This window comes from Narcine bancroftii, chromosome 3 (genome assembly GCF_036971445.1).
Source record: "Narcine bancroftii isolate sNarBan1 chromosome 3, sNarBan1.hap1, whole genome shotgun sequence".
NCBI classification, from domain to species: Eukaryota; Metazoa; Chordata; class Chondrichthyes; order Torpediniformes; family Narcinidae; genus Narcine; species Narcine bancroftii.
In genome coordinates this window covers 79,017,487-79,042,518 of record NC_091471.1, presented here as the reverse complement: position 1 = coordinate 79,042,518, position 25,032 = coordinate 79,017,487, and the positions used below count along the sequence as shown (strand labels likewise).

Below are 25,032 nucleotides of genomic sequence, written 5' to 3'. Positions count from 1 at the left end.
AGAAAATTAAACATTTATGAATCTTCACCAAGCTCTGGTGCTTAAAGTTAAACTGTTACCATTCAGGAAGATTCTTGTTGGTTTCAGAGAGATATTTGTTGCTCGTTGGACACACACAAACTGATTTCCTCCAATCGGTCACTTCAGTGTCTTGCTGAAGAAACTTGCCCCACCATGGATTTTCCAAATGATAATCTTTTCTTCCAGGTTACCACAGAGTTCCTCTTGTTTCCTTTATTTCAGGAGAAACACTTTAGTCAGCTATTTCCTCTTGTAAAGACTATAAAGGGTTGAACTCAGAACTCACAACCCATCTTCAAAATGGGGTCTTTCAACAAGCCTCCCAACTTGCCATGTTGCAGCCTCAACCATTATTGTAGAACTGACTTCTCTCTGAGAGAAGAATCCTGTTTGTTTTTTTCTTCTCTCTGCTTGTTTAAACTTGTGGTGATACACCATTAGCCTACTGTATGGGGTGATCTCTGTACTTGCAGGAAGATCACCGGAGGACAGACCACACCCGGCCGGCTGTCAGTCAGCCGACCTGAGCAGAACTAACTCCACCTGGCCGGCTGTCAATCAACTGCCTGAAATATAATCCTGAGCCAGTCACTTGGGAGCCACCAGTACAGCTACCACTGTAGCAGAGATTTTTAACTGAATAAAGCCTGTTTTACACTCTTTCTCGAGTTTTGTGTTTTGGAGCAGTGCATCACAAAACCAAATACCTCTCCCAAGGCTCCAAACCCAATCTTCGAAAAGTCTTATCAGTACTTGAGCCTGCTCTGTTCCAATTTGCACCTCCTTTTGAAGTTCTTTCCAAAGCAGTTCCATTTCTCTGCAAAATCAGCTGGAGCCTCAACATCTAGCTTCAACAATGCTCTTGCATTTTAAATGAGATGTCTTTTGTGAAATGTTACTTTGTTTGTGAAGTGACCTACACACTAAACCCCCTACAATCTATCTCTTAAAGACATCAGTGGGGTGGGGGTGTGTGGGGGGGGGGGGAACTATGTTGCTGATGATATTCTTTCTTTTTCTTTTCTTTGGCTTGGCTTCGCGGACGAAGATTTATAGAGGGGGTAAATGTCCACGTCAGCTGCAGGCTCGTTTGTGGCTGACAAGTCCGATGTGGGACAGGCAGACACGGTTGCAGGGGAAAATTGGTTGGTTGGGGTTGGGTGTTGGGTATTTCCTCCTTTGTCTTTTGTCAGTGAGGTGGGCTCTGCGGTCTTCTTCAAAGGAGGTTGCTGCCCGCCAAACTGTGAGGCGCCAAGATGCACGGTTTGAGGCGATATCAGCCCACTGGCGGTGGTCAATGTGGCAGGCACCAAGAGATTTCTTTAGGCAGTCGTTGTACCTCTTCTTTGGTGCACCTCTGTCATGGTGGCCAGTGGAGAGCTCGCGCCGAATCATGGGTCCTCTACCGGCATCACCTACGGCTCCTAGAATGCTTCCACCAGCCTTGTCTCCGCTCCATCCTCAACATTCATTGGAGCGCCTTCATCACTAACATCGAAGTACTCGAGATGGCAGAGGCCGACAGCATCGAGTTCACGCTGCTGAAGATCCATCTGCGTTGGGTGGGTCACGTCTCCAGAATGGAGGACCATCGCCTTCCCAAGATCGTGTTATATGATGATATTAGAAACCTCTAAAAGATCACATCTCAACTTCCTTCACTCCAGGGAAAATTGTCCTTGCCTATCCAGTCTCTAGTTATAAGTTAAACCCTCCAGTCCTGGCAACATTCATGTGAAGTTTTCTGCTCCGTCTGTAGTTTAATCACATCCTATCTATAAGATGATCAGTAAAAACACCTTACAGTCAGAGATAGATTTAAACCAGGCTTGTGGCACTGTAATCACGTTACACTAAGTGCTATGCAAACCGTACTGCCCAAGCTCATAAAATTCCCACTATTGATTTTAATTGCCTCCATGGCCATTTCTTTTTACAACTATAACCTTCTCTGATCCCCACTCCCCAATTCTCTCTTTTTGCATATCACCAATATGAATTGCTCCATCATTGCTGGAAGTTCTGAGATTTCATCCCATAACCCGTTGCCTCTGAATTCACTTTTAAAATGATCTCTAAACCTACCTCTATCTGCAAACTTAGTCATCCTTGTACATCTGTAACTAGTGACCAGGGTCCATAACTCTATTAGTTTTAACTTGTCTATGGAGAAAGATAGAACTGGTCCACAAGCTATGGTCTGAAATTGGGGTAACCAATTTTGAAGGTATCAGGTGGGAACTTGCAGAGATTGATTGGGAGAGGATGTTTGCAGGCAAATGGAAAACTTTAAAAAGTGAGATAACACTTTTAAGAGACAAGGACCACATATTCCTATTTGGGTGAAGAGTAAAACGGGCAAGTTCAGAAAACGTTGGTTGACAAAGGATTTTGGTCAGAGAAAGGAAGTGATCATCAGATTTAGAAAGTCCAGAGCAAGAAATAGTGCATGAAAATGGATCTGGCATGTAGAGTAAAGGAGAATCCCAAGAGGATATATATATAAAACTAAAGGTAAAGGCTTGGAGGAGAATTTGTCTCCTTAATGTGAATGTGGCTTTCTTTGTGAAGAACCACAGGAGATGGATGAGATTTTAAATAAATATTTCTTATTGGCCTTTAATAAATCAAAAAAGTTAAGGAATTGAAGCAAATAACTTGCAATGACTTGAACCACAGTTTCAAATGACCAAGCAGGAGGTGTTGATGGTGGAGAGCATTAAGATGGATACATCCTTAAGATCTGATCAAGTGCATCCTAGTTGGAAAGAAGCAAGATGTCACTGGGAACTGAGGGTTTGGGTTATAGGGAGAGGCTGGATAGGCTGGGCATTTATTACCTGCAGCATAGGAGGCTGAGAGATGATCTTATAGAGGAATACTAAGTCAAGAGGGATGTAGGTAAGGTGAATTATTACAGCTTTATTCCTAGAATAGATGATTCAAGTTCAAGTTTATTTATTATCCTATTGTACCAATACAACCTGACGAAACAATCCACAGTGCAGACATAACACAAATGATATATGTACATATATTAAAATAAATATTATTAATAAATGGTAGAGGAGTTGTTTTAGCAGTCTCATTTCCCATGGGAAGAAGCTGTTCCTCAGCCTGGTGGTTCCGGTTTTCATACTTCTCCGCCAGCCTCTGGAGTAAATTGTATTAAATGCTGATTTAAAGTCAATGAACAGCAGCCTGGCATATGAGCCAGGTGGATCAGGACAGAGTAGAAGGACAAGGCTATTGCCTCCATCTGCAGGAGAATTGAAATGGGACCAGTGTCTCTGGGAGATGCACTTTGTATCGTTCTATCACCAGACACTTGAAGCAATGCATAATAGTGGTCAGTGCCACTTGGTGGTAATCATTGAGGCCTGTTACTGTCACCCTCTTTTGTACTGGGATGATGATTCTTGAACTTAATGGCATAGTTTTAAGGTGATAGGGCAGACATTTAAGCTTGGCCTGATGGGAGAAACATTTTCACTCGGAGGGTAGTCCATATCTGCAATGAGCTGCCAATAGAAATGTATAGAAGCAGGGACAATTTTTGACATTCAAAAGATATTGAGACAGATATAAGGATAGGAAGGATTTTGAAGTATATGGGCCAAATGCAGGCAAATGAGACTATCCCAGAATACTAACTTGGTTTCATGAATGGCTTGTTCTGTGCTCTATAACTCAGTGTAAGCAAAAAGATCTGACTGCACTCTTCAAATGAGTTTTTTTTCTTGCACTAATTGTAACTGTGAGTATTTATTATGTCTTTTATATATATTATTTCCTTCTGTACTAATGGAGTGTTTATAATACAATATATAAGAGTACCTCTTTGGCTGCAGCATGTAAAAAGTTTAGTTCGTAAGTCCATTATCCTTTGCACATTGAATATAAACTATCATTTTCACTTTAACTCCTTGAAACCCCAAGGTTAGCTAAATCTCTTGAAAGTTCATGTGAAATTGTTTCATAAAATGAATATGCTTTACATCTATTTAGAATTTGGGATCATTTCACTCTTGATATTGAATGGGGTCTGATTTTGATTATCAGCTTGGATATTCTGCCATGTCAGCTCAGTTCAACAAGATAACTTTTTTCAAAAGAATCTGTCATTAAAACCCCTGTAAAAGATTCATAAATAGCTGTTTGCATATTTTTCTCTCTGATAATTTAACACACATCTCTTTGTTTAGTTTTTAGTTAGGAAATTAATTCATTTCCTCCAGGGGCTCTGGTCTCCTCCCACCCTTTAAAATGTACCAGGTTGCAGATCAATTGGGTGTAATTGAGCAGCACAGGCTCGTAGACCAAAATGGCCTGTTACTGTGTTGTATGTGGACATTTAATTTTTTTTTAAATTATGCATCTTACAAAAAAGGAAAACCCTCTTCATTATTGCAAAAGACCAAATGACCAAACCATCCTAAATTACATTAAGCATTCATACATGTAGAAGTGAAGAAGAAATAGAAGGTTTGGTTGGCATGAAATAATTGCACTGAATGCCCTGTTTTAAGGCTACAAATCTGTTTGAAACTGGAAATTTTAGTTAATGACAACCAAAGGTAGTTTTTACAGAATAAATCAAATAATTTACCATTAATTTTGATAACTGTATGGCATTTTGATTTATTTGTACATGACTATTAAATGATTATGATCAACTATTATCAAATTCTCCAAAGGCAAGTTGTGCCACAATATTTCATGTTGGACCTTTGCTTCTTATCTCTTACTTGTTTCTTTGGTAAGAATTTATTATCAATATAATTGGACTATTGTGCGTAGTTAGCAAAACAAATGTAAATAAAGGTTGTGCCAATTGCACATTTACAGGTCATAACCATGTGACCCACATAGATGCATAAAGAATGTAAAATGTGCACCTTTCACCTGCATACTCTTAGCTACAGTCTACTAATAAGAAAATTAAACATGGTTTAAGTAAACATGCCAAGGTTATCGAGATATTTAAAATAAATCTAAATAAAAGTACCTGCTCCAGTTTTCAGAGTGGACAATGCAGCAATTTCTTTCTTACTTGTATTTAATGATTCATGGATGAGATATTGGATAATTCATAACTCACAAAACACCAACATTATTTAATTTCATATGAGCCCTTTATTTCTGAAAATTCACATGGGGAAACAAAATGAAGTAAAAATTCTTATGGCTTTTTATTGTTTATTTGTAATGTATTTACAGATCCATGTTATTACTTTTATATACATTGCACATTTACATGATAGAAAAAGTACAAAACTATATATTTGCATGAATTAAAATCTGTCATGTTCGAAATATAAAATTGTATCTGCAACATAATTTTTTAAGCAAAATGAAAAACCTGAACTGTTCGCATTTGTCAAATCCTTTCGAGCAACAAATCAGTACTGTCCATCTAATCATACAGTCATAAAATGATTCTGTAAACTTTCAGCTGCAGAACATATCCAGTTGACAGCAAGTTTCAGACACAGCACATTGGATCAGTTTACATGGCACTCTATAAACAATATCTGATGCTTTATTTACATCAATGTGTAGCATATTCCAATAAATAAATATAAAAGGTAAAACATGCAGATATTATAACTAAAATCTGTAGTACAAAAGGAAACGGCCAGCCACATTTACATCTATCATAATGCAATTTACAGTTTGCAGAAAAAGTGTACTTTACAAGCATCATACGCCACAATAAATTAACGATTTAACACTGCTCTCTTGACAAATATAATTCCAAATCAAGTTGACCTATTTTATGTATAAATTATAAACATGACAGTATAAATAAAAATCTACTAAACTCAACTATGTATACTTCTTCAAAATAAATAAGCGTACACTTATTTACAAATAAGTACACGGACTCCTTCCTCTTCCAACAGTTGAGAAAAATTACCAAATCGGAAATGCATATTTAGGAAAGGTGTTATTTTCTTGCTCATCTTCTTCATCATCTTCTTCTTCAGTTATGGCTAAGGGAGAATATACGGTAGCTGTTGTATAAATAAGGATCACAACAGCACAGAACCCCAGTGCATGTTTTCAAATCTCTCTTACAGCCGCAATAGTCTTTTTATGAGGGCATAAGAATGAGATTTGTGATATTATGAAGTAATGTTTGCAATAGAATTAATGATATGAGATGAGAAGATTCAATGGTCACACTTTACAGCAGCATTCTTGTGTTCTAATATTTACGTTGGTTCCATCCATTCGTCACTGCTACTGAATTAAACCTGTGAACTATTTAGATAGTTTTAACACCCAAAACAATGTAGTGAAGCTTTTTGAAGTTGACTATTGATAAGAAGGCATCAGTTTCAACTGGAATCAATGACTAAATCTATCACTATCATGGCATTTTAATCTCTCACAACATTTTCTTGCGCTGAACATGAACAGGAAGGACCATTGCATTGTTGGCTGAGGAAACATTCACTCTTTTTATTATTTAACAGTTGTTCAGAACTGAAGCAGAAACACAGTGATTCCTTGTGGATCTTTAAGTTAATCTGTCCTAATATTAGTTGATGGTATGTTGATGCCTGTTCACTTATGGGATATTACATAATATTACATAACAACCTCATTGGATGTTCAATAGTTTCCTCCCTTAGGGAATCATGTAAACAATGCTTGGAAAATAAAAGTGTAAAATTAGCATATTAACAGTGCCTATAGTTTTATTTACCACAGCAAAAAAAGGCAGTGTGTGGGGGGAGGTGGAAGGGGCATAGGTAATGATGGGCAAAAATCACTCGGGAATAAGATTTACTGGTCTGAATGTCTTATCCACTCCATTCAGGAAGGTGTTTGGAAATGTTATCACACACCAGGTGTTTAAGTCTCTGATTGGCATAAGAAAGTAGATTGCTTTTTTGTTATTCTTTTGCAGACATGGATAATTTCTTCTGTCGATCAATATACAACAATTTAAATGTTTATCATTAATTATCCCCAGCAAACAAAACAACTCTCCCTCCACTATCCCTTGAAATGACATGGAAAATATGCATAGTCTTAATTCATAGATTATTGGTGGTAAGAATATATTTGACAAAGATCCTTGACATTTGAGAGCTCCAGCATTTGAGTGAAATATGGAAGAAACAGTGAATCTTATTTGTGAGCTAAAAGTTACTTACAATTGCACGATCCTGTGTGTTTAATCTCTAGCAGGGTGCCAGAGGAACAGGCTGAACTTTTCATTGCACACTCATTAGGGTAGGTGGTGTTATCAGTTGCGCACACTGGCTCATCAGAACGTCCACCCTGACACACACTGCAAACTGCACATCGACCCCTGCCGAGACGGCGATCCCATAAACACTTCTTTCCAGAGCTACATTCGATGTCTTCACAGGATTTTGCTTCTAAAAGAATAATAGTAGAAGAAAATTGCACTTAGTAAGAAGTCATATTTGTCTTCAACAACATTGATGTACTCAAAATTCATCTCCTCTTCCTGACAAATTAAAAGTTTTCAATGAATTGTTTTCATCTGCACATGATAACAGTTTACATATCATGGTTCAAAATGATATATGCAGTTGATATCCATCAGAATATCTAATGTCAAAGTTTGATTTCTAGGTCTTGTCAGGTGCACCAGATAGGTATTTGGCATATTTCACAATCATTATTTTTAATAGTACAAAATATTGGCTAAATTTTATCCTAATATTTCTTTGAATTGTGATAGATCTAAGACTGAAGAGGATACTTTATTACATATGTTTTGGTCTTGTTCCCTTCTTTCCAAATTTTGGGAAGATATCTTTCGTATCTTGTCTTTAATTCTTAATGCAAATTTTCTACCTAATCCTTTAACTGCTCTTTTTGGATCAATAACGAAATTGATTTGAAATTAACTGTGCCGTGTAGTTTCTTTCACTTCCCTCTTTGCTAGACGATCAATATTGATGAGATGAAAAGATGCTGTCCCTCCTACTCAATAGTTATATGACATGACAGCATATCTAACTTTGCAAAAAAAAAAATCAGATCTTCCTCTAATGTAACGGAATTAAACTTTTCAAGCTTATGGAGTCCTTTTGATTTTTTTTTTCATAATCTATAATATCCTTTAGATCTTGTCTTGTAAGTTTGTGTGTGTTTTTTAATGGTAGTGAAATTGTATGTATTTACCAAATCAAAAGGGTATAGTATCAATCAGTTTTGTAAAATCTTTTTTCAGTTAGCCACTTGTTATAATTGATTAAATGATTGCTTGATTATTTCCTTTTTTTTGTTTGATTGTTATATCTAGTTTACAGATTTTCTTGTATTAGTCTTTCTTTAGTGTATTTATTTTCATATTACCTCTTTATATTTAGATAAATATGGTTTCTACTTTTTGTTATAAAAATATTGAAATGAGAAAAATACATCTAAGAGGTGATTGGCTTCTTTGATGAAACCTTAGTTTTTCTTTGTCTCATGTTAAAGAATGAAATACAGAACATTTTAGAAAAGGCATTAATTCCATCGTAGGGTTGATGTGATTCCATCATTGCCACACAGATACTGCTCAGGGCTTGAAGGTTCAGGGCAAATCCTCAGGTTACAAATGACACAGTAGGCGCTGTTCGTCTGATCTACCACACAATGGAATCTCATTAAATTAGACATTAATGAGATACTGCTAATGTTGCATTATCTAATTCTTGGGACAAATAAGAATAGAAGCAAGAGCAGATCATTCAGACCATCAGTAATATTATGGCTAATTTTCTAGCTCTGCTCCACATTCCTGCATTTGATTTCCTTAATATTTGCTTTGGTCATTGAAAGTAATGATTCACAAAAATAAATGCAATCCCATCATCCCTATTGAGGTTGCACCTCCAATATTATTGTTGCATAATGACCCTTTGGGATAATATTGGAATGCATCTCATGAACTTTTAATTCCAAGTTTACACTGGAAACCTCAATCAGAAAAAAAGAAATCGACTCCTCAAAATGTTCTTGCTATTTAACAAAGACTCAGAATATGTCACAGCTTCAGGGCTATAAATTAAAAGCTGGATTCCACACAATCTCAATTTTGAATATGTTTTTTTAAATAATAATAAGGTTGGAAATAAAACAACATTGCATTATTAACAGATTCACTTCTAAACTTTAAAATGTTGAAAAGAGTATGATTGGCAAAAGATGATCTTTGCGCTAGGGAGGTGGCCATAAAATGTATGCTTTTTAGGAATATTTGAATAGCCAGTGTCTGCTATGTTTCATTTTGACATGTATTCATTGCACACTAATTATACCGATAGAAAGAAAATCCTTCCCACATTGTCTTGAACCCTTGTGAATTTATGCGGTTTGCACTTTGTGCATACATACTTATACATTTTCCTTCGTATGCCACTCCAATAGATCTTCCCATCAGGCAGGTGGCTCGTCTGATGTGGCAGGCGCTGGCATATGTGATCCCATCATTGCCACACAGATATTGCTCAGGGCTTGAAGGTTCAGGGCAAATCCTCAGGTTACACATGACACAGTAGGCACTGTTCGTCTGATCTACCACACACACCGAGCTGCCTGGACACAAGACATCCCGACAAGTTTCTGAAAAAGAAAGGAAACACTAAAAAAATGTGAAATGTGCATTTGTTGAAAATAATGGCTTTCAATCCACTGGGCTGATTCTGCGAGACCTGGCTTGATGATCAAAATGTGCCTCTAACAAATACACATCAACCCTACGATGGAATTAGTAAACAAGAACTTGGGACTGTAAAAAAAATCCTGGTAAATTAACTCAGCCCCTTTCCAGACAAAGAATGGACCACGTACAATATTTACAATCAGATATGTATGGAAACACCATTCAAAAGTGGACCCTACATGTAGAGGCGAGCTATTCGTTATTTTATACAATTTAAGGGTTCTACGCCTTTTTGAAAGATGATAGCATTGAACACATTCCTATTGTATACATACTTCTACATTTTCCTTGGTACTGGACCTCTAGTTCGGAATGCCCTTTGCATCTCGCCTTCAGGAGGACGCACTCATCTTTGTAAGTTTTCCCGTCAGTCCCACACACCGAGCCTTTCCATGTGACGTTAGAGCAGTCAGGGGCACAGACACATCGAGGTTTGTTTTTTTTGTTCATCTTGCACCTTTTGCCGGGCCCACAATCGACGTTATCACAGGTTTCTAGAAAGGAAATGGACACAGATGCAATTATCTGGAGACGATTTCAATTCAGCCATTAATTTAGGGAACATGGGTGTTGTCCTCGTGAATCAAGCGAATCGCATCCTCCCGGCCTGAGAAATAGGTTTTCATCTTCTTTCCCTGACATTTAAGATTTGATATTAATAGCGCAGGACCAGTCGCCACCTTATTAACTCCACAGAGCGAGTCTATCTAACGCCACTGAGGCCTGTTTAATCGTTGATGAATCGCCACCGACCAGGAATGTATGCCAAAGTATACGTGTATTATAATCGTGTATTAAGTACATGTAACGTGCATATTCCTCAAAATCAGATTTGAAAACTATTGATGCGAAAGACATTGGAGGCTCCATGGAGAGGAACAGTTATGTACCTTTACAAGGCGTGCATCCAGGGGCTCCACCGTTAAAGATAATCCATCGAAAAAGTGTACTAGATGGGACGTCTTCCTCCGTCCATGCCGTCCCCAGTCTTCCACTTTTGCAGCACTCTTCTCGGTTGACCCCGGTCATATAGAGGACTTGACATTTACCATTCTTGGCTTGTTGTAGCCAACAGTTCCCAGCTGCAACGCACACAGTCAGATCAGTGTCAGTTCTATGGATCCGGACGCAACACGTGCATGTTATATTGACGTGACAAGAACGTATTTTGCATCAGGCTGTATAAAGCACAGAAGTGATCGATACTTCCCAGCGGCAACCGTGATATTTTTGAATATATTGTTTGTTATCTGGCTCCAGACCAACACGAGCAGACGCGCGTTAAAAGAAAAGCCGACTCCTCGGGCTCACCGATACTGTGGAATCAAATCGGCAAAAGGTGTGGAGAATTATTCGACATTTAGACGAAAAATCCGGGGTTGACAATTGGACTGCACTGGACTAAGCATCGCAAATCACAGCAGCAGAGCTGGTAAATCAGGATCTCGTGATTTTTCTATCCACAAAACTGCCCGGGAATACAGATTATTTCTGTATTCCCGGATTATATATAAAAAAAACCCATGAACTCTGCTGCCTCTTCTGGAGAGACGAGATGCAGCTCGATAAAAAAAAACCCTTTCTCTTTATATCTACAGTGTGTGTGTACCTATTCACCTATATAGGCGTGCGCGTATGTGTACTGTATGTATATTAATATACTCTTAATAAGACTTCTTTTAGCAAGTCAAGTCGGAACTGGAAAAGACGTGGCAATTATTTCCAAAGTATCAGTTCAATTTCGAGGTCCTACAGTTTCACATGATATAGCGGTGCAACTCACCTTCAGGAACTCGATCGGACGTCGGTTGATAGGTCGCATCAGTGGATCAATGCCTGCGTAGATTACCCCTTTTGATCAATTGAATAAAGGTCTACACCCTGTTGACGCCAAGGGTCCAAACTTGGGTCCATTTGTATTTTCTAAATGGGTCCTTTGCACGTCCGCACAGGTAATGCTCACTGCACCGAACAATTCAGCAAGTGAGAATGAAGTACAGAAACACGTGCTCGAAAGGTAATTTGCCCCATCGCATTTTGACCTGAGAGCATTTCACGAGAAACAAGGGTGTCCTTTCGGAATCAGCGTCGGGCTTTTCAGAATGACCTCCAAGAAAAATATACACGAGGCGCAAGTCGAAACAAACTTCAAACTGAATGCCATATGTACAAATCGAGCAACAAGAGCGTAACTCTCCCCAGTTGGTTTCTAACTTACCCTGCACTCGTTCGTCTCCAATGGCGAGGAAGATGAAAATCAAAAAAATATGAGACGCCGCTTTGTTGTTTAGCATCCTTAACATTGTTGCACGCAGTTTCGCCGCAGATACGTACTGATCTGAGAACACCAGTCAAGACTGATCGCAGAGTTGAATGAACGTCAAACTGTGAATGCAGTCACTCTTAAATATTTTGGCTGATGAAAGGGGTCTTGGCTGGTCTGTTTGGTGGGCGGTCTCTGATGGCATGGTAATATGCTTGGCAGGATTGGGGGAGGAGGAAGTGATCAAAAAAGTTAAGGTGGACGGAAACTTAATCAGGTGGTTTCACCCGCCTTCTTTCAACTTCCTACCTAAAATCTCCGCCAATAAAGCCAGAGATATGAAATTATGATCTAAGCACTGGGTTGCAGGTAGCACGATTTAAACAAAAAAGAACGCCGAGTCCATGTGGGATGTAGGAAATCGTCCTTATTGTTGGTCTTCACCTACATCTCGTTTGATCTTGGATTTTCTTTTGCTCTCGTGTCTTTTTAAGCATTATATATAACTACTGTACAACAGGGAAAAAACCCCCGAAAACAATGCAGGCGATTTATTTTCCAGCGACGACTATAGCCAGCAGACAAGCATCATCTGAGGACGAATTTAATTCAATACATACTCCCACCCCCGTCACAATTTCTTACAGTAAATAGGGTCCAGCTTTAAAGTCTAGTTCCAATCGTAGCCCCCAACGTGATTTATATACATTAATATTGACATTTTTTAAATATCTACTAATGGAATTGTTTACATGGAAAGTAAGTTATTATTATAATTGACTTCTTTACCATCAGTCTTAAAACACGTGGGAGAGTTTAAAAAAATTGAACCTTGGCTTGGAAGATCGGTGAAGAGTTCTTAATTTATTCCCATTGGACTGATTTGATGGAGCATATCATCTTAACAAATTATAAAATGGAGAATAGAATTTGAAACCAAAGACCGTGCGCACTTTCTGCCACTTGGTATCAGAAAAGTAGTTGGATTTAATATGCCGAACTGGCAAAGCGACATGTCTATAACAGGAGCAGAATTCGCGTGTCAATGAAATGCCGTAGGCGGTCTCCAATTCTCAATGAAGAGATTGTGACATCGAAAGTTGAATCTTAGCATTGCTCAATGAAGTTACTTTTGGCAGGGAGAGACAAGAATGTGGGAAACCTTGCTCCAGGAAAGGATAGAACGCATGATCCGACTTCAATCTTGATCGCCCTTAAACCCGGAGATAATCGGGTAACTTTTTAGTTGTGATAGGTGTACGGACTTCACTAGAAATAACTCAGCGATAACAGACGTTTTCCACCAGCTGCGGGATATAATGGTAATCTTTTAATAAAGACTTATTACAATAGGCTCTTTATAATAAATGTCAGAAATGCCACTGTTCTAATATTAGAGCAGACAGTTGTTTGGGTGATCGTAATATTGATCACACAAGAGCTTTCACAATAGACATCCCAATAAAGAAAGGGCAATTACCATCAAACGGTTGAAAAATAAATCACCTTTTATATCTGGCAATTCCATGCAAATTAATTTCAGTTTCCACGCCGTGCAATGCTCGTTCCTGCATCTGGATCATCCGGGATTGTTCTTCCATGACATGGCAATTGCGATCTATTAATTCTCTTTTGGGAAAACGTTATGCAGCCCTCTAACGATTGAACCGAGGACTGCAGCTGAAAGGAGTGCCATTTGTGATTCTTTCCAGTTTTCCCTGACTAAAATCATGAAATGATTTCTCCACCATATCAACTCTGGTTTCCTTATTTTGACACAACGATAGAGTAGCGAAATAAAGCTTAAATATTTCATGTCGCCTTTTCAAAGGCCTGCATTTGAATTCATTTTGACAAACATGAAATCATCTATAAAGGCCAAAGCAATCTAACATATCCGTACATCAATCTTTTAGGCCGAAAAACTGACATTTATCTGAGTCAGTCAAAGTATTATAACATTCAGTTTTTGAGTTTAAATAAACACATGAACAGTACTAACGGGACGTAATGTTTCTTGAGACTGTCTGGGGAGAAAAAAAATTCCTTGTCACCAAAATCTCTCTCCGCTCTGGTTTTAAACACCGCGGTCATGGGGAGCCGATCAGCTTTGATCACCAAACGTGGAATATTAATTGCATACGTTTTATTATTGAAAAATAAATTAGGGGATTAGCCCAGGAAGAGAGATTGAGCCGCCTGGGACTGGACTCGCTGGAATTCAGAGAGATGAGAGGAGAAACATATACAATTATGAAAAGTGAGACTAGAACCAGGGGACGTAGTCTCAAAATTCAGGGGAGTGAATTTGGGACGGTGATGAAGAGGAACGGCTTTTCCTCATAAGGCAGTGAACCTGTGGAATTTTCTGCCCCAGGGAAGCAATGGAAGTCACCTCATGTTAGCCTTTTAAATAGTAGGGAGATTAAGGTGGGGTGGGAAGAGACAGGCAGGTAGAACTGAGTCCATAGCCAGATCAACCACCATGTTATTGTAAAGTGAGAAGGTCTACCCCGGCTCCTATTATGTTCTCATAGAGATCTCATTGGTATCGGCACCTGAGGCTGTTCGAATCATACTTCATCCTAGCCAACAGAGAAGAAATGGAAAATCTTTAAGAATATTGACGCACAAGTAGAAGGGCCAACGGGAGATGAAACTGAAGATGATGTGGTAATCAGCGACGTGGCTGGACAGAGCAAGATAAGATTTGGAGAAAACGAATGGAGACAAATACATGAGACAGAGTGCATGAAAAGAGGGGGAATTGAAACAGAGATGGTCACGAGACAAGAGAAGGCTATTGGAAATAGGAAGGGCGGAATTTTATTGGGGGTGGGGGTGGGGGGGGGGGGGGGCATTCAAGAGATTGAAACACCGACCCTGCATGTCTGGTGTAAAACCAAAGTGAGACATCTGGAGGTCGAAAGTTGCATGCAGTCTCCACGATTGTAACGTGATTTTCCGGGAGTCACAGAACTAGACAAGTTCGCTTTTAATTTTGGTAAACGTTGTCCAGAATATGCATTTAACTATCACTAATGTGAATCATAGCCATTATTTTGGCATAAATAGATGAAGAGAAACGAAGATCCCATCGCAATTTATAAAACAAATTAATGGGTTTTTTTTTTCTGTGTTATTCCGAGTTCTGCATGTATATCTTTACAGAATAAATCACCTCGTATTCGTAAAAGAACATCGAATTTGCTTTCTTGAGCAGTCCAAAATTTGTAAGGAGAATGAAAATATTTATGGAATAGGTTACTATCTGACCTCTTAATGAATATTAATCTTTAGCAGCAGAGGCCTAGTTGAGTGGATGACAGGAATTAACGATTAACGATTCCACCAGAAAAATAACATTGGTCATGCAAAGGTCTGCACCTTTTCCTCGTGTCTCGCTGACTGGAGAAATAAAATCTGACGTCAGCAGGGCCGTATTATTTTACTGTCTGCTGGCTATATAGAAATATCTATATTAATAATAAATGTCAACAATTGTATCCTTATTATTTAGTCACTGGATATTATTTAAAAATTCGCGTAAAATCAAGGATTTAGGTTTTCTGGTTCCTGCAGGTAAATACAAAATATGTGTCAGATGGCACTTGTGAAAATATTCTTCATAAAATAAGATTAATGCTGCAAAGAGTACTTATAATGGCTGTGACTCTTCAAGTGTAAGGCTTCCGTATGATTTATTTCTTGCAAATATTAAATAATTTAAAAAGAGTAAATACAAATATTAGAAACGTGAATATATGGAAATGAGGATTGGTTAAACCAGGTTCAACTAAGATATGAAAGCACCTTTTTCTCAGGATTTCAGGGGGGGGGGGGGGGATTAAGACAGAGAGAAAAATAAAATCGTTCAGCTATTAACACACCATAACATACTGTGATCAAAAAGGTTTTGCACATCATCAGATGAAACAAGGCTCTAAACGGGTTTCTGAGTGATGAACGGAATGAAATACTTGTTCATTTGACACAATTTATTTAGATTTGATCACAAACAATTCAAGTACCCGCAAAGCACAAGCCATTTCATGTCTGTCAGCACCCGTGGGTAGAAATCAGAGCAAACATAAGGCGTCGCACTTGCCTAATTGGAATAGATTGTCACCAATCTACTAATGACGACTTCTAAACAGGCATTCATTCCCACCTCACATGAAGAATTATGACATTTGTTCCGACTGGGTATACCAGTTAAACGAATCATGGATACGCTATTATATCCAATCTTAGAACTGATTCAATACTCCAGACTGTTTACTAATATCCAATTTATTAAAACTGTTATCTTTGAGATCAAGAGCCATTCCATAAGACCCAATATGTTTAGAAACATTGGGACATTAAAATCATTATATAATCATTCTAATATTTCCCATATCCGGAAGACCATTTACTCTTTATGCGACACAGTTCTTATTCATTATCCGTCTGATTAAAACAAAAAAATGGAAATACCTTACTATTAACTGACACTAATGGCATTAAGTTAACATTTCTGAAAAACATTTTGGATTGGTGTTTATAACAATTACTTAATTAATGCAATAGCAGGAAACAGGGACGGGCAACAAAAGTCAGGCGAGAATTATACCACTTGCATTTTCACGAACTATTTAACATTTCTGCTGTCAATCCCCCAGACACAAAACAACCGGAAGCTCAACAAAATGAATTTCCGTTACTGTATGAAATATTTATTATGAAATATTCGTGTCGGCATGCTTAACTTGCCAACTTTACTGAAAAGGGTGCAACCACTGTAGCGAAAATCGTGGTGAATTTTTATTAGACAGTTTCTAAATCGGACCATTAATATAGAATCGTTACATTTTCATAAATAAAAATGACATTTGGAGAAATGCTTATGGAGTTCAGCGAACTCCATAATAACGCGAACAAGGATGTAGATGTTAAGTAGATGATGGCTTTCAAAAAAGATCCTGGGTATTGCTGTTTAGGAGTGCAAAACGACACGGTGTTACTTGACTTACGCGGACACTTCATGACTAAAAACATCCCTTAAATAATACTGACATCAAGTTCGCTTGATAATACTCCGTTACTACCTCTTATCACATGAAGAGGAAATGTCATTGCAAAATGCCGTTTGCTTATTAATCCTTTCTACTTGCACTGTGTCACGGATCATCTGCTACAGTCAACCAACGACCCAATTGAAATCAGAGATTCATTATTTGACGAAGAAGATAACAGAGAATGATACACCCAGTGGACGAATCCGATTCAGACAAACAGCCTAGCGCAAACATTAAAACAAAACAGCTATTTTCAACATAAACGAGCGCCGAATACATTTGATTACAGTGGACTGGAACTCGATACAGTTGAGGCCACGGGGTATGGTTTACACGAACCGCTAGATACATTGAGAGCTGCAAAAGACGAGGAATCCAACCATTCGGCTTTCGGTCACTGGAAAATTCATGTCCCGACACCTTTGGTGTGGTCAAGGCAAAAAATAATGACTGTTCCTCATTTTAATAGAAAAATGAGTAGGAATTTCGGAATTAAACCCTCAAAACATCAGCAATATTTCCTATAAAGAAAGGTATTATCAAACATTCTTTCATGTAAATAGAAAGCAATACTGCTTGATGTTTCTTCATTTAAACACAAGGGGAATGGCATAAATAGAAAACTTGTCGGACTTTTTGTTCACCATCTCAGGTAGTCATCCTATAAATCTTTCTTACTAAAGAAAAGAAACGATCATCTCATAATCTTTGTAAAATTAACCGATTATTTCTAAATAATTTCTTGTGACACAAATCTGATGTAAACTTTAAAAAAAAACTTGAAGTTGGCGCAGCGGTTAGCGCAACGCCTTTTCAGGGCCAGCGATCGGTACTGGTCTGGGTTCGAATCTCGTGCTGCCGTGCTCCCTCCCACCCCCACCCCCCCCCCCCCCCACCCTTAATTGGGTGTAAACTGGGCGGCATGGACAAGTGGGCCAAAATGGCCTGTTACCATGCTGTATGTTTACATTTAAATAAAAACAAATATATCATGAATTGCCAAAAGGAGTAAGGCAATGGTGTGACAAAAAGTTCCTCTTTGACAATGTTGAAGGAATTGTACTAGGTGAAGCCTATTTTCTGTTTATCCGATGAGAACCATAAGAATTCACCAAATAGATACTACATTAACATGCAGATTAATACATGACATTCCAAAACTACCAGGTGCTTTGTGTTCCATACATTTTGGTTATGGTGCTGTCATCCATTTAGCCAAAATAGATTTATTAATCACAATCTGTTAATATCTCCCAAATGCATTATATCCAAAAGATGGCAGTTCATGATAGATGGTTCATTTAATTGATATTGTGTCTCCTTTAATATCATTTCATTATCCAGTTCATTTGTTAGAGGTGACCTTTCCCAAGTAAATGCAATGTTTAGGTTATAAAGTTTAATGAATGCATAAGAATCCCATAAATGGAATTAAAACACATTGGATTAACAAATGTAGTGGCAGTTATTATATCCCTTTCAAAGGCTTTGCTTTATTCACTAAAGGCACCCATATAAAATGAATGATTTCAGTTTACAACTGTCAAAGTTTCCACTGACAACATTTGATAATCATGTTAAAGGTGAGTTAGGTCTGCTGGATTGTAGATTTCGTACTGATTTTCTCATGGAGCTGTGAGATCTATCAAGTTTCATTTTGAATGTTTTATGGTACTGACGCACCCTCCACTTCCGGTATGCTTTTTGTATTTTCAGGGCAGCCTTGAACTCTTTTCGTATCATTAGTGTAGTTGTGGTTGTTTCCATGGTGCTACGAATTGGGAATATTTTTGTTGACATCTTGAAAATATCACCACTTAGCTTTTTCAAGGGATCCGACTGAGTTACCTTTCCAACGATTACAGCACTGAGAGCTTCAAGAACATCCAAGCAATGTAACTTATTGCCATCAATTAGTGGTAGGTTCAGAGCTGCAAGCTTCACAACATTGGGCTTTGGTATTCGTAGAGGATTTTTCAGCTCATTTAGGAAATCAGATAACTGGTCGTATGTGATGAATTGTGTAGCCTTCACATCATAATTACTCCAGACCTCATAAAACATGTCAACATCTTCATCAGTAACTCCAGCAAGTTCTTGTTCTTGGGCTTCATGAAAGTTTTCCAATATAACAGCTACATACATATTGATTATCACAATATTTGCAACAACAATGTATGATGTCATGTATGTGATAGATACAAATTGGCGCTGTACAGGAGAATTAATCATCACATGAAGAATCTCATTCCATGCAGCAGCTGTTGTCAATCTAAACAGAAGCATCATGCTGTTTCCAAAAGTTTCAAAATTTACTATGTCATTGATCGGTGATTCCCTTGGTAAATCCCGAAACAAACTCATTCCCAATATTGAATAAATAAACATTATGAGACCGAGCAGGAGTCCAATATTAAAAAGAGCTGGGATAGATATGACCAGGGTAAAGAGTAACTTTCGAATTCCTTTTAAGGATCGCACCAGCCTCAACAATCTTGCAAGCCTTACAATTCTGAACACTCGTAAAATAGTTGGGGAAACACCTTGCTTTTTGGCTGCGGATGAATCCAAAATAATTCCTGAAAAGGTGAAGACAGTAAAACATCAGTAAAAGTGGAACAAGGGTGTTTAAATTCCAAAGTACCAAGTACCTTTATTTTAAACATTAAAAAACCCATGCATTTATATCTGAACCATAACAAACCAATATTAAAAATAAGTGGGTAAACAGAGATATTTAGGATGTCACTGGTCACGGGGGTAGTGCCAGAGGATTGGAGGGTGGCTCATGTTGTTCCGCTGTTTAAGAAAGGGTCCCAATGTAAGCCTGGAAATTAAAGACCTCTGAGTCTGACGTCTGTGGTGGGTGATGGAAAGTGTTCTGAGAGATGGCATTTGCAAATATTTGGAAGAACAGGGATTGATAGGTTGTAGTCAGCATGGTTTTGTCAGGGGTAGATCATGCTTAACAAACCTTATAGAGTTTTTCGAGGAGGTTACAAAAAAGATTGATGAAGGGAAGGCTGTGGATGTTGTCTATTTAGACTTTAGTAAAGTTTTTGACAAAGTTCCTCACAGGAGGTTAGGAAAAAAGGTGGAGGCATTAGGTATAAATAAGGAGGTAGTGAAATGGATTCAGCAATGGTTGGATGGGAGGTGTCAGAGAGTAGTGGTAGAAAATTGTTTGTCAAATTGGAGGCTGGTGACTAGTGGAGTTCCTCAGGGAATCGGTCCTGGGTCCATTATTGTTTGTTATATATATTAACGATCTGGAAGAAGGGGTGGTGAATTGGATAAGTAAGTTTGCAGATGATACAAAGATTGGTGGTGTTATGGACAGTGAGGAAGATTACCGTAGCTTAAAAAAGAGATATAGGAAAGCTAGAGGAGTGGACTGAGAAATGGTTGATGGAATTTAATACAGATAAGTGTGAAGTGTTGCATTTTGGAAAGGCAAATCTAAATAGGTCATATACATTGAATGGTAGACAATTGAGGAGTGCAGAGCAACAAAGGGACTTAGGAGTTATGGTAAATAGTACCCTCAAAGTTGATACTCAGGTAAATAGAGTGGTGAAGAAGGCATTTGGAATTTTGGCCTTCATAAATCGGAGCATTGAATTCAAGAGTTGGGATGTTATGATGAAATTGTACAAAGCATTGGTGAGGCCAAATTTGGAATACTGTGTGCAGTTTTGGTCGCCAAATTATAGGAAGGATATAAACAAAATAGAGAGAGTTCAGAGAAGGTTCACAGGAATGTTGACAGGATGTCAGGGTTTGAGTTACAGAGAAAAGTTGAGCAGCCTGGGGCTTTTTTCTCTGGAGCATAGAAGATTGAGGGGGGATTTGATGAAGGTGTTCAAGATTTTAAAAGGGACAGAGAGAGTCAACGTGGATAGGCTTTTTCAATTGAGAGTGGGGGATATTCAAACCAGAGGCCATAGTTTGAGATTGAAGGGGGAAAATTTCTTCACACAAAGGGTGGTTGGGATGTGGAATAAACTTCCGGCGGAGGTGGTTGAAGCAGGGACGTTATTTATATTTAAGGTAAGACTGGATAATTACATGGAGGGGAGAGGATTGGAGGGGTATGGACCAGGTGCTGGTCAGTGGGACTAGGAGGGTGGGGATTTGTTCCGGCATGGACTAGTAGGGCCAAAATGGCCTGTTCTGTGCTGTATATGGTTATATGATTATAACCTTGATGCATGTGCATTAGGGTCTGTTATCAAAGTTTTATCTTGCATATATTAAAACATCAAAGTAAACTTTATGCCTGTTTTGAAATATCAGCCAGATAGGTTAACAAGAAAGACTGCAACAGATGCTGGAGGAACTCAAAGGGACAGGAAGCATCCATGGAAGGCAACAGACCATCAAAATTTCAGGCCACAACCCTTCATCAGGAATACCAAAAAAGAGCACAGAGCCCAATTGAAAAAGTATGGGGATGAAGATTTATTCCCCTCCCCCTTTATTCAGGCTTCCTCCCTCTTTCTTGCTCTATGCTTTGTTGAGCACTTTTGCTACATCTGCCTTAACAGCCACAATCTCCCAGTGGCCAGACCCTTTAATTCCACTTCCCATTCCCATGTTTGTCCATAGCTGACTGTACTGCCAAGTTGAAGCCACATGCAAATTGGCACAACACCTTAGATTCCATCTTGGCAGTCTCCAACCAGATGGCATCAACATTGACTTCTCCAATTTCCAAACTCCCTCCTTGTTTTCTTCCTCCCCCCTTCCTTGCTTTTCCTGATCCCTCTGGCCCCATCCCTCCTTCTCTTTCCCCTTTCTTTTTACCTGCCCATTACCCACACCTTTCTTCCTCTGGTTCCACATCCTCTTCTCTTCATTCCATGATCAACATTCCATGCCTGCCTATCATTTCGTAGCTTCTTATTTTTCCCCATTCTATGTGTCACCCTGTCACCTGTCACCCTGTCACTCTTCCCCCTTACCACCCTTTTATTTGGGTTTCCACCATCTTTCCAGCCATTGCTGATGAAGGGTTATGACCAAAACATTGTCTTCCATGAATGCTGTCTGACCCACTGGGTTTCTGCAGGATCTTGTGTGTTGCCAGATAGGTTAATATCTATTATTTTCTGGCAAGGAAGGACATACAGGTAGAACAGTATGGCTATTTGGAACAGAATTATACTTATTATAGCAGTTAGTGGAATGCCTTTGCAGCGCCAGTTATCGGGACCAGACTGCGGTTCGAACCTCATGCTGTCTGTAAGGAGTTTGTACGTTCTCCCTGTGTCTGTGTGGGTTTTTTTCCCACCCTTCAAAAAATGTACTGGGGGTGTAGATTAATGAGATGTAAATGGGCAGCATGGACCTGTAGGCCAAAATGGCCTGTTACTATGCTCCAGGTTTAAATTTAAAAAAAAAATTAAAATTTAAACTTAAAAATAATTTTCCAAGTTGTAGTGTTTTGTTTTTGTTGTTTATTTGCTCCTTAAATTCAAATTGGTGTCAAATTAGCACTTTAAAGAAAAGTTATAAATTACTTCTTTACTTTAAGAGGATGAGAGGGAAGTAGAAATAAATAACTTTTCCATGATGATAACACTTTCCAACAATAATGATGTAATCCAGAGAACGTCCAAGTCGAATTTATAAATTGGAATAAATTTGTAGATATTACTATCAATGGGAGCCTTGGGATAAAGGGAATAGAAGAAGAGCAAAGAGCAGCAAACTATAGGAATTCCATCACCAAGAAAACAATTCTAAGTGACTTTGAAACAGGTGACTTATCTTTCAATACTGATGGGTCGAAACTCTCCTTGACAATAACTTGCCAAGGACTGGAGCAGTACAACTTAGCAGATCAATGCTGCTTTCTCAATAAGTTAGAAGTAGGTATTAAATCCTAGCTTTGTAAGCAATGAAAAATAACAAAATGGATAATTATGTAGCAGCATATACAACATGAGAGCATGTAGCATCTAAGGAAACAAGTATTAAATTAGGAATGAAAACTCACCAAAATTAACAGAAATTAACAGCTAGGAAGGAAGTAATGGCAAAATAGAGTTAAGAAATCCTAGAATGAGAGAGTTTACAAAGCAGAATTTTAAAGAAAGTTGATAAGAATTTATTAAATGTCATATTTGCATTCTTTTAAATTTCTCTTGTATCAAGGACATCTTCTCTGGATTGAAAAATTATAAAGCTCACACAATTTTGTAAGAAAAATGGAAACAAGGAAGTACAGACCAGGTGGAATGAAATTTAGCCTTGGGAAATGATTAATGTCCTTTATGTTCAATTTAAGAAAATCAATAGCAAATGTGACTTACCTACAAGGGAAAGAACAACGACTAGAAAATCAAATATATTCCATGCCTGAGTGAAATAGTATTGTCGTTGGCCCAAAAGTTTTAAAATGGCTTCCACTGTAAATAGAGCTGCAAATATTACGTTGAACCGATTTAAAATGAGGGCAAACATTTTTGATTGCCCATAATGGTCACATGCCATCACTAGCACATTTAATGTTATCAAACCAATGGTGAATGGCTCAAACCACTTGTTGTTCACTAACTTGTAGAAGTTGTAAAGTATCTTATTCTAAAAAAAAAGAAAGGAGTAATTAGTAAAAAATACTGTTTTAATAATGAAATAATGAAAAGAAGTTGTTTTTGCTACAATTGCACACTGATTCAGATCTCATGAACTTAGACCATACATTGAAAAACATAGCAACAGTATGAATCCATGGTAATGTAAAGTAAGGGTTAGGGTTAGGGGATATAGGAGGGAACACCTGTACAGAATTTTCAATTTGAGCTTGTGGTTGTTGCATGGGCAGTGCATGTTCAGATATCATTATATGATATTTAGGGACCAATCAATACTAATTGTGAATGGTGAAGTACAATGCTTCTTGTTGACTGAAAGTGGTCGCCAGGAATAATCAAACCCTTAAATAGCAAGTTCTATGCGGTTGTAAATGTTCTGGAAATCATTCTTTGGATGAGAGAACACTACAGTAGGGAATGGTAGACAAAGGAAATAAATTGTAGCTAGATAAGGATATGGACTGATGCTTATTACTTATAGAGGAAAGAAGCCTCTTATCCAAAAATCTGTCAATAAACTTAGATAATTTCAATGCAATATAACCTAATTATACATTCAATCTAATCTTTCTGGAGAAGGACTTGGGAAAAACATTCATTTGTCTTGCTGTATCCACAGTGTTTATGTCTCACAACTAACATTTACTGCCAGCTATTCAATGCAGTGGGTTGGTCAGGCAAATCATTGTTTACTCCAGTGATTTTCAAACTGCCCCCTTAAACTCACATTTCACCTTAAGCAATCCCTATGGCATAAGTGTTCTGTGATTAGTAAGGCATTGCTTACTAATCTGGAAAAAAAAGGTTTGAAAACCACTGTTTTAATCGTACCTAATTGACTCGTTATGTGCATGGTTTCATAACTCCAAAGGAAATGGGCCAATGACAATTTTTCACAAGCAAAATATTTCAGTGACAGTTGAGTCTAGTCTTCCCTCACTTGTGCCCAGAAAATGGTCACTCCTGTTTGAGAATATCTCTGTGATAGACAGCTCATCAAGAGAATCATGAATTGAAAGAGATCTGAAAATATAATGTTTAAAAGTGCTTCATAATTACTTTTGAACTGCATTTTAAAAGGATCCTGAAGTCAACAGGATATTTGAAACTGAACTTTTAAAAGTGACTTTTTTTCGAGAATCAAGTTTAAACTGTAATGGTTTTGGACTTTAATACACACACACACATCTACATTTGTGCATAGTGGAGTTAAATTTAGAGTTAGTTTAGAGATAAGTAAGAAATATGTTATTAATGGTCTAATAAAAGCTATTATTTTGAATTTACCATTGTCTGGTTAATTTTCTGTTGCTGTTCCTTTGTTAGTACTAATAAGAGTTTATCAGTTTGTAACAAAATTGAGGGCTCATCCGGGATAATGAAAGCTTA

At 38.0% G+C, this 25,032-nt stretch overlaps 2 protein-coding genes across 2 annotated transcripts in view; both read right to left on the bottom strand.

The window, feature by feature from the left end:
• Positions 1–5,189: 5,189 nt before the first annotated feature.
• LOC138756144 (follistatin-A-like) lies at positions 5,190–12,165 on the bottom strand. Its single transcript, XM_069922785.1, has 6 exons — positions 11,940–12,165; positions 10,612–10,803; positions 9,997–10,215; positions 9,394–9,621; positions 7,191–7,418; positions 5,190–6,017 (listed from the first exon to the last, which is right to left on the bottom strand). Exons 1-6 carry the CDS (start codon positions 12,022–12,024, stop codon positions 5,938–5,940), a joined length of 1,032 nt encoding a protein of 343 aa, XP_069778886.1. The 5' UTR covers positions 12,025–12,165; the 3' UTR covers positions 5,190–5,937.
• Positions 12,166–18,123: 5,958 nt separating this feature from the next.
• Positions 18,124–25,032, bottom strand: part of LOC138757273 (sodium channel protein type 4 subunit alpha-like) — a 234,419-nt gene continuing 227,510 nt past the window's right edge. Inside the window, exons 22-23 of the mRNA XM_069924321.1 lie at positions 23,362–23,632; positions 18,124–19,623 (exon numbers count right to left, since the gene is read on the bottom strand). Coding sequence (XP_069780422.1) covers positions 18,617–19,623; positions 23,362–23,632 — 1,278 coding nt within the window. The 3' untranslated portion in view covers positions 18,124–18,616. The remainder of the gene's footprint in view (positions 19,624–23,361; positions 23,633–25,032) is intronic.

Bases quoted from the DNA above. Each gene is read 5' to 3' on its own strand.
- LOC138756144 (XM_069922785.1), bottom strand. From the start codon at position 12,024: ATGTTAAGGATGCTAAACAACAAAGCGGCGTCTCATATTTTTTTGATT. The intron at 7,419-9,393 runs GTATGTATGCAC...TTATTCTTTTAG, and splicing joins ATACGAAGGAAAATGTATAA to AAGCAAAATCCTGTGAAGAC. The intron at 6,018-7,190 runs GTAAGTAACTTT...ATTCTCCCTTAG, and splicing joins ACACACAGGATCGTGCAATT to CCATAACTGAAGAAGAAGAT.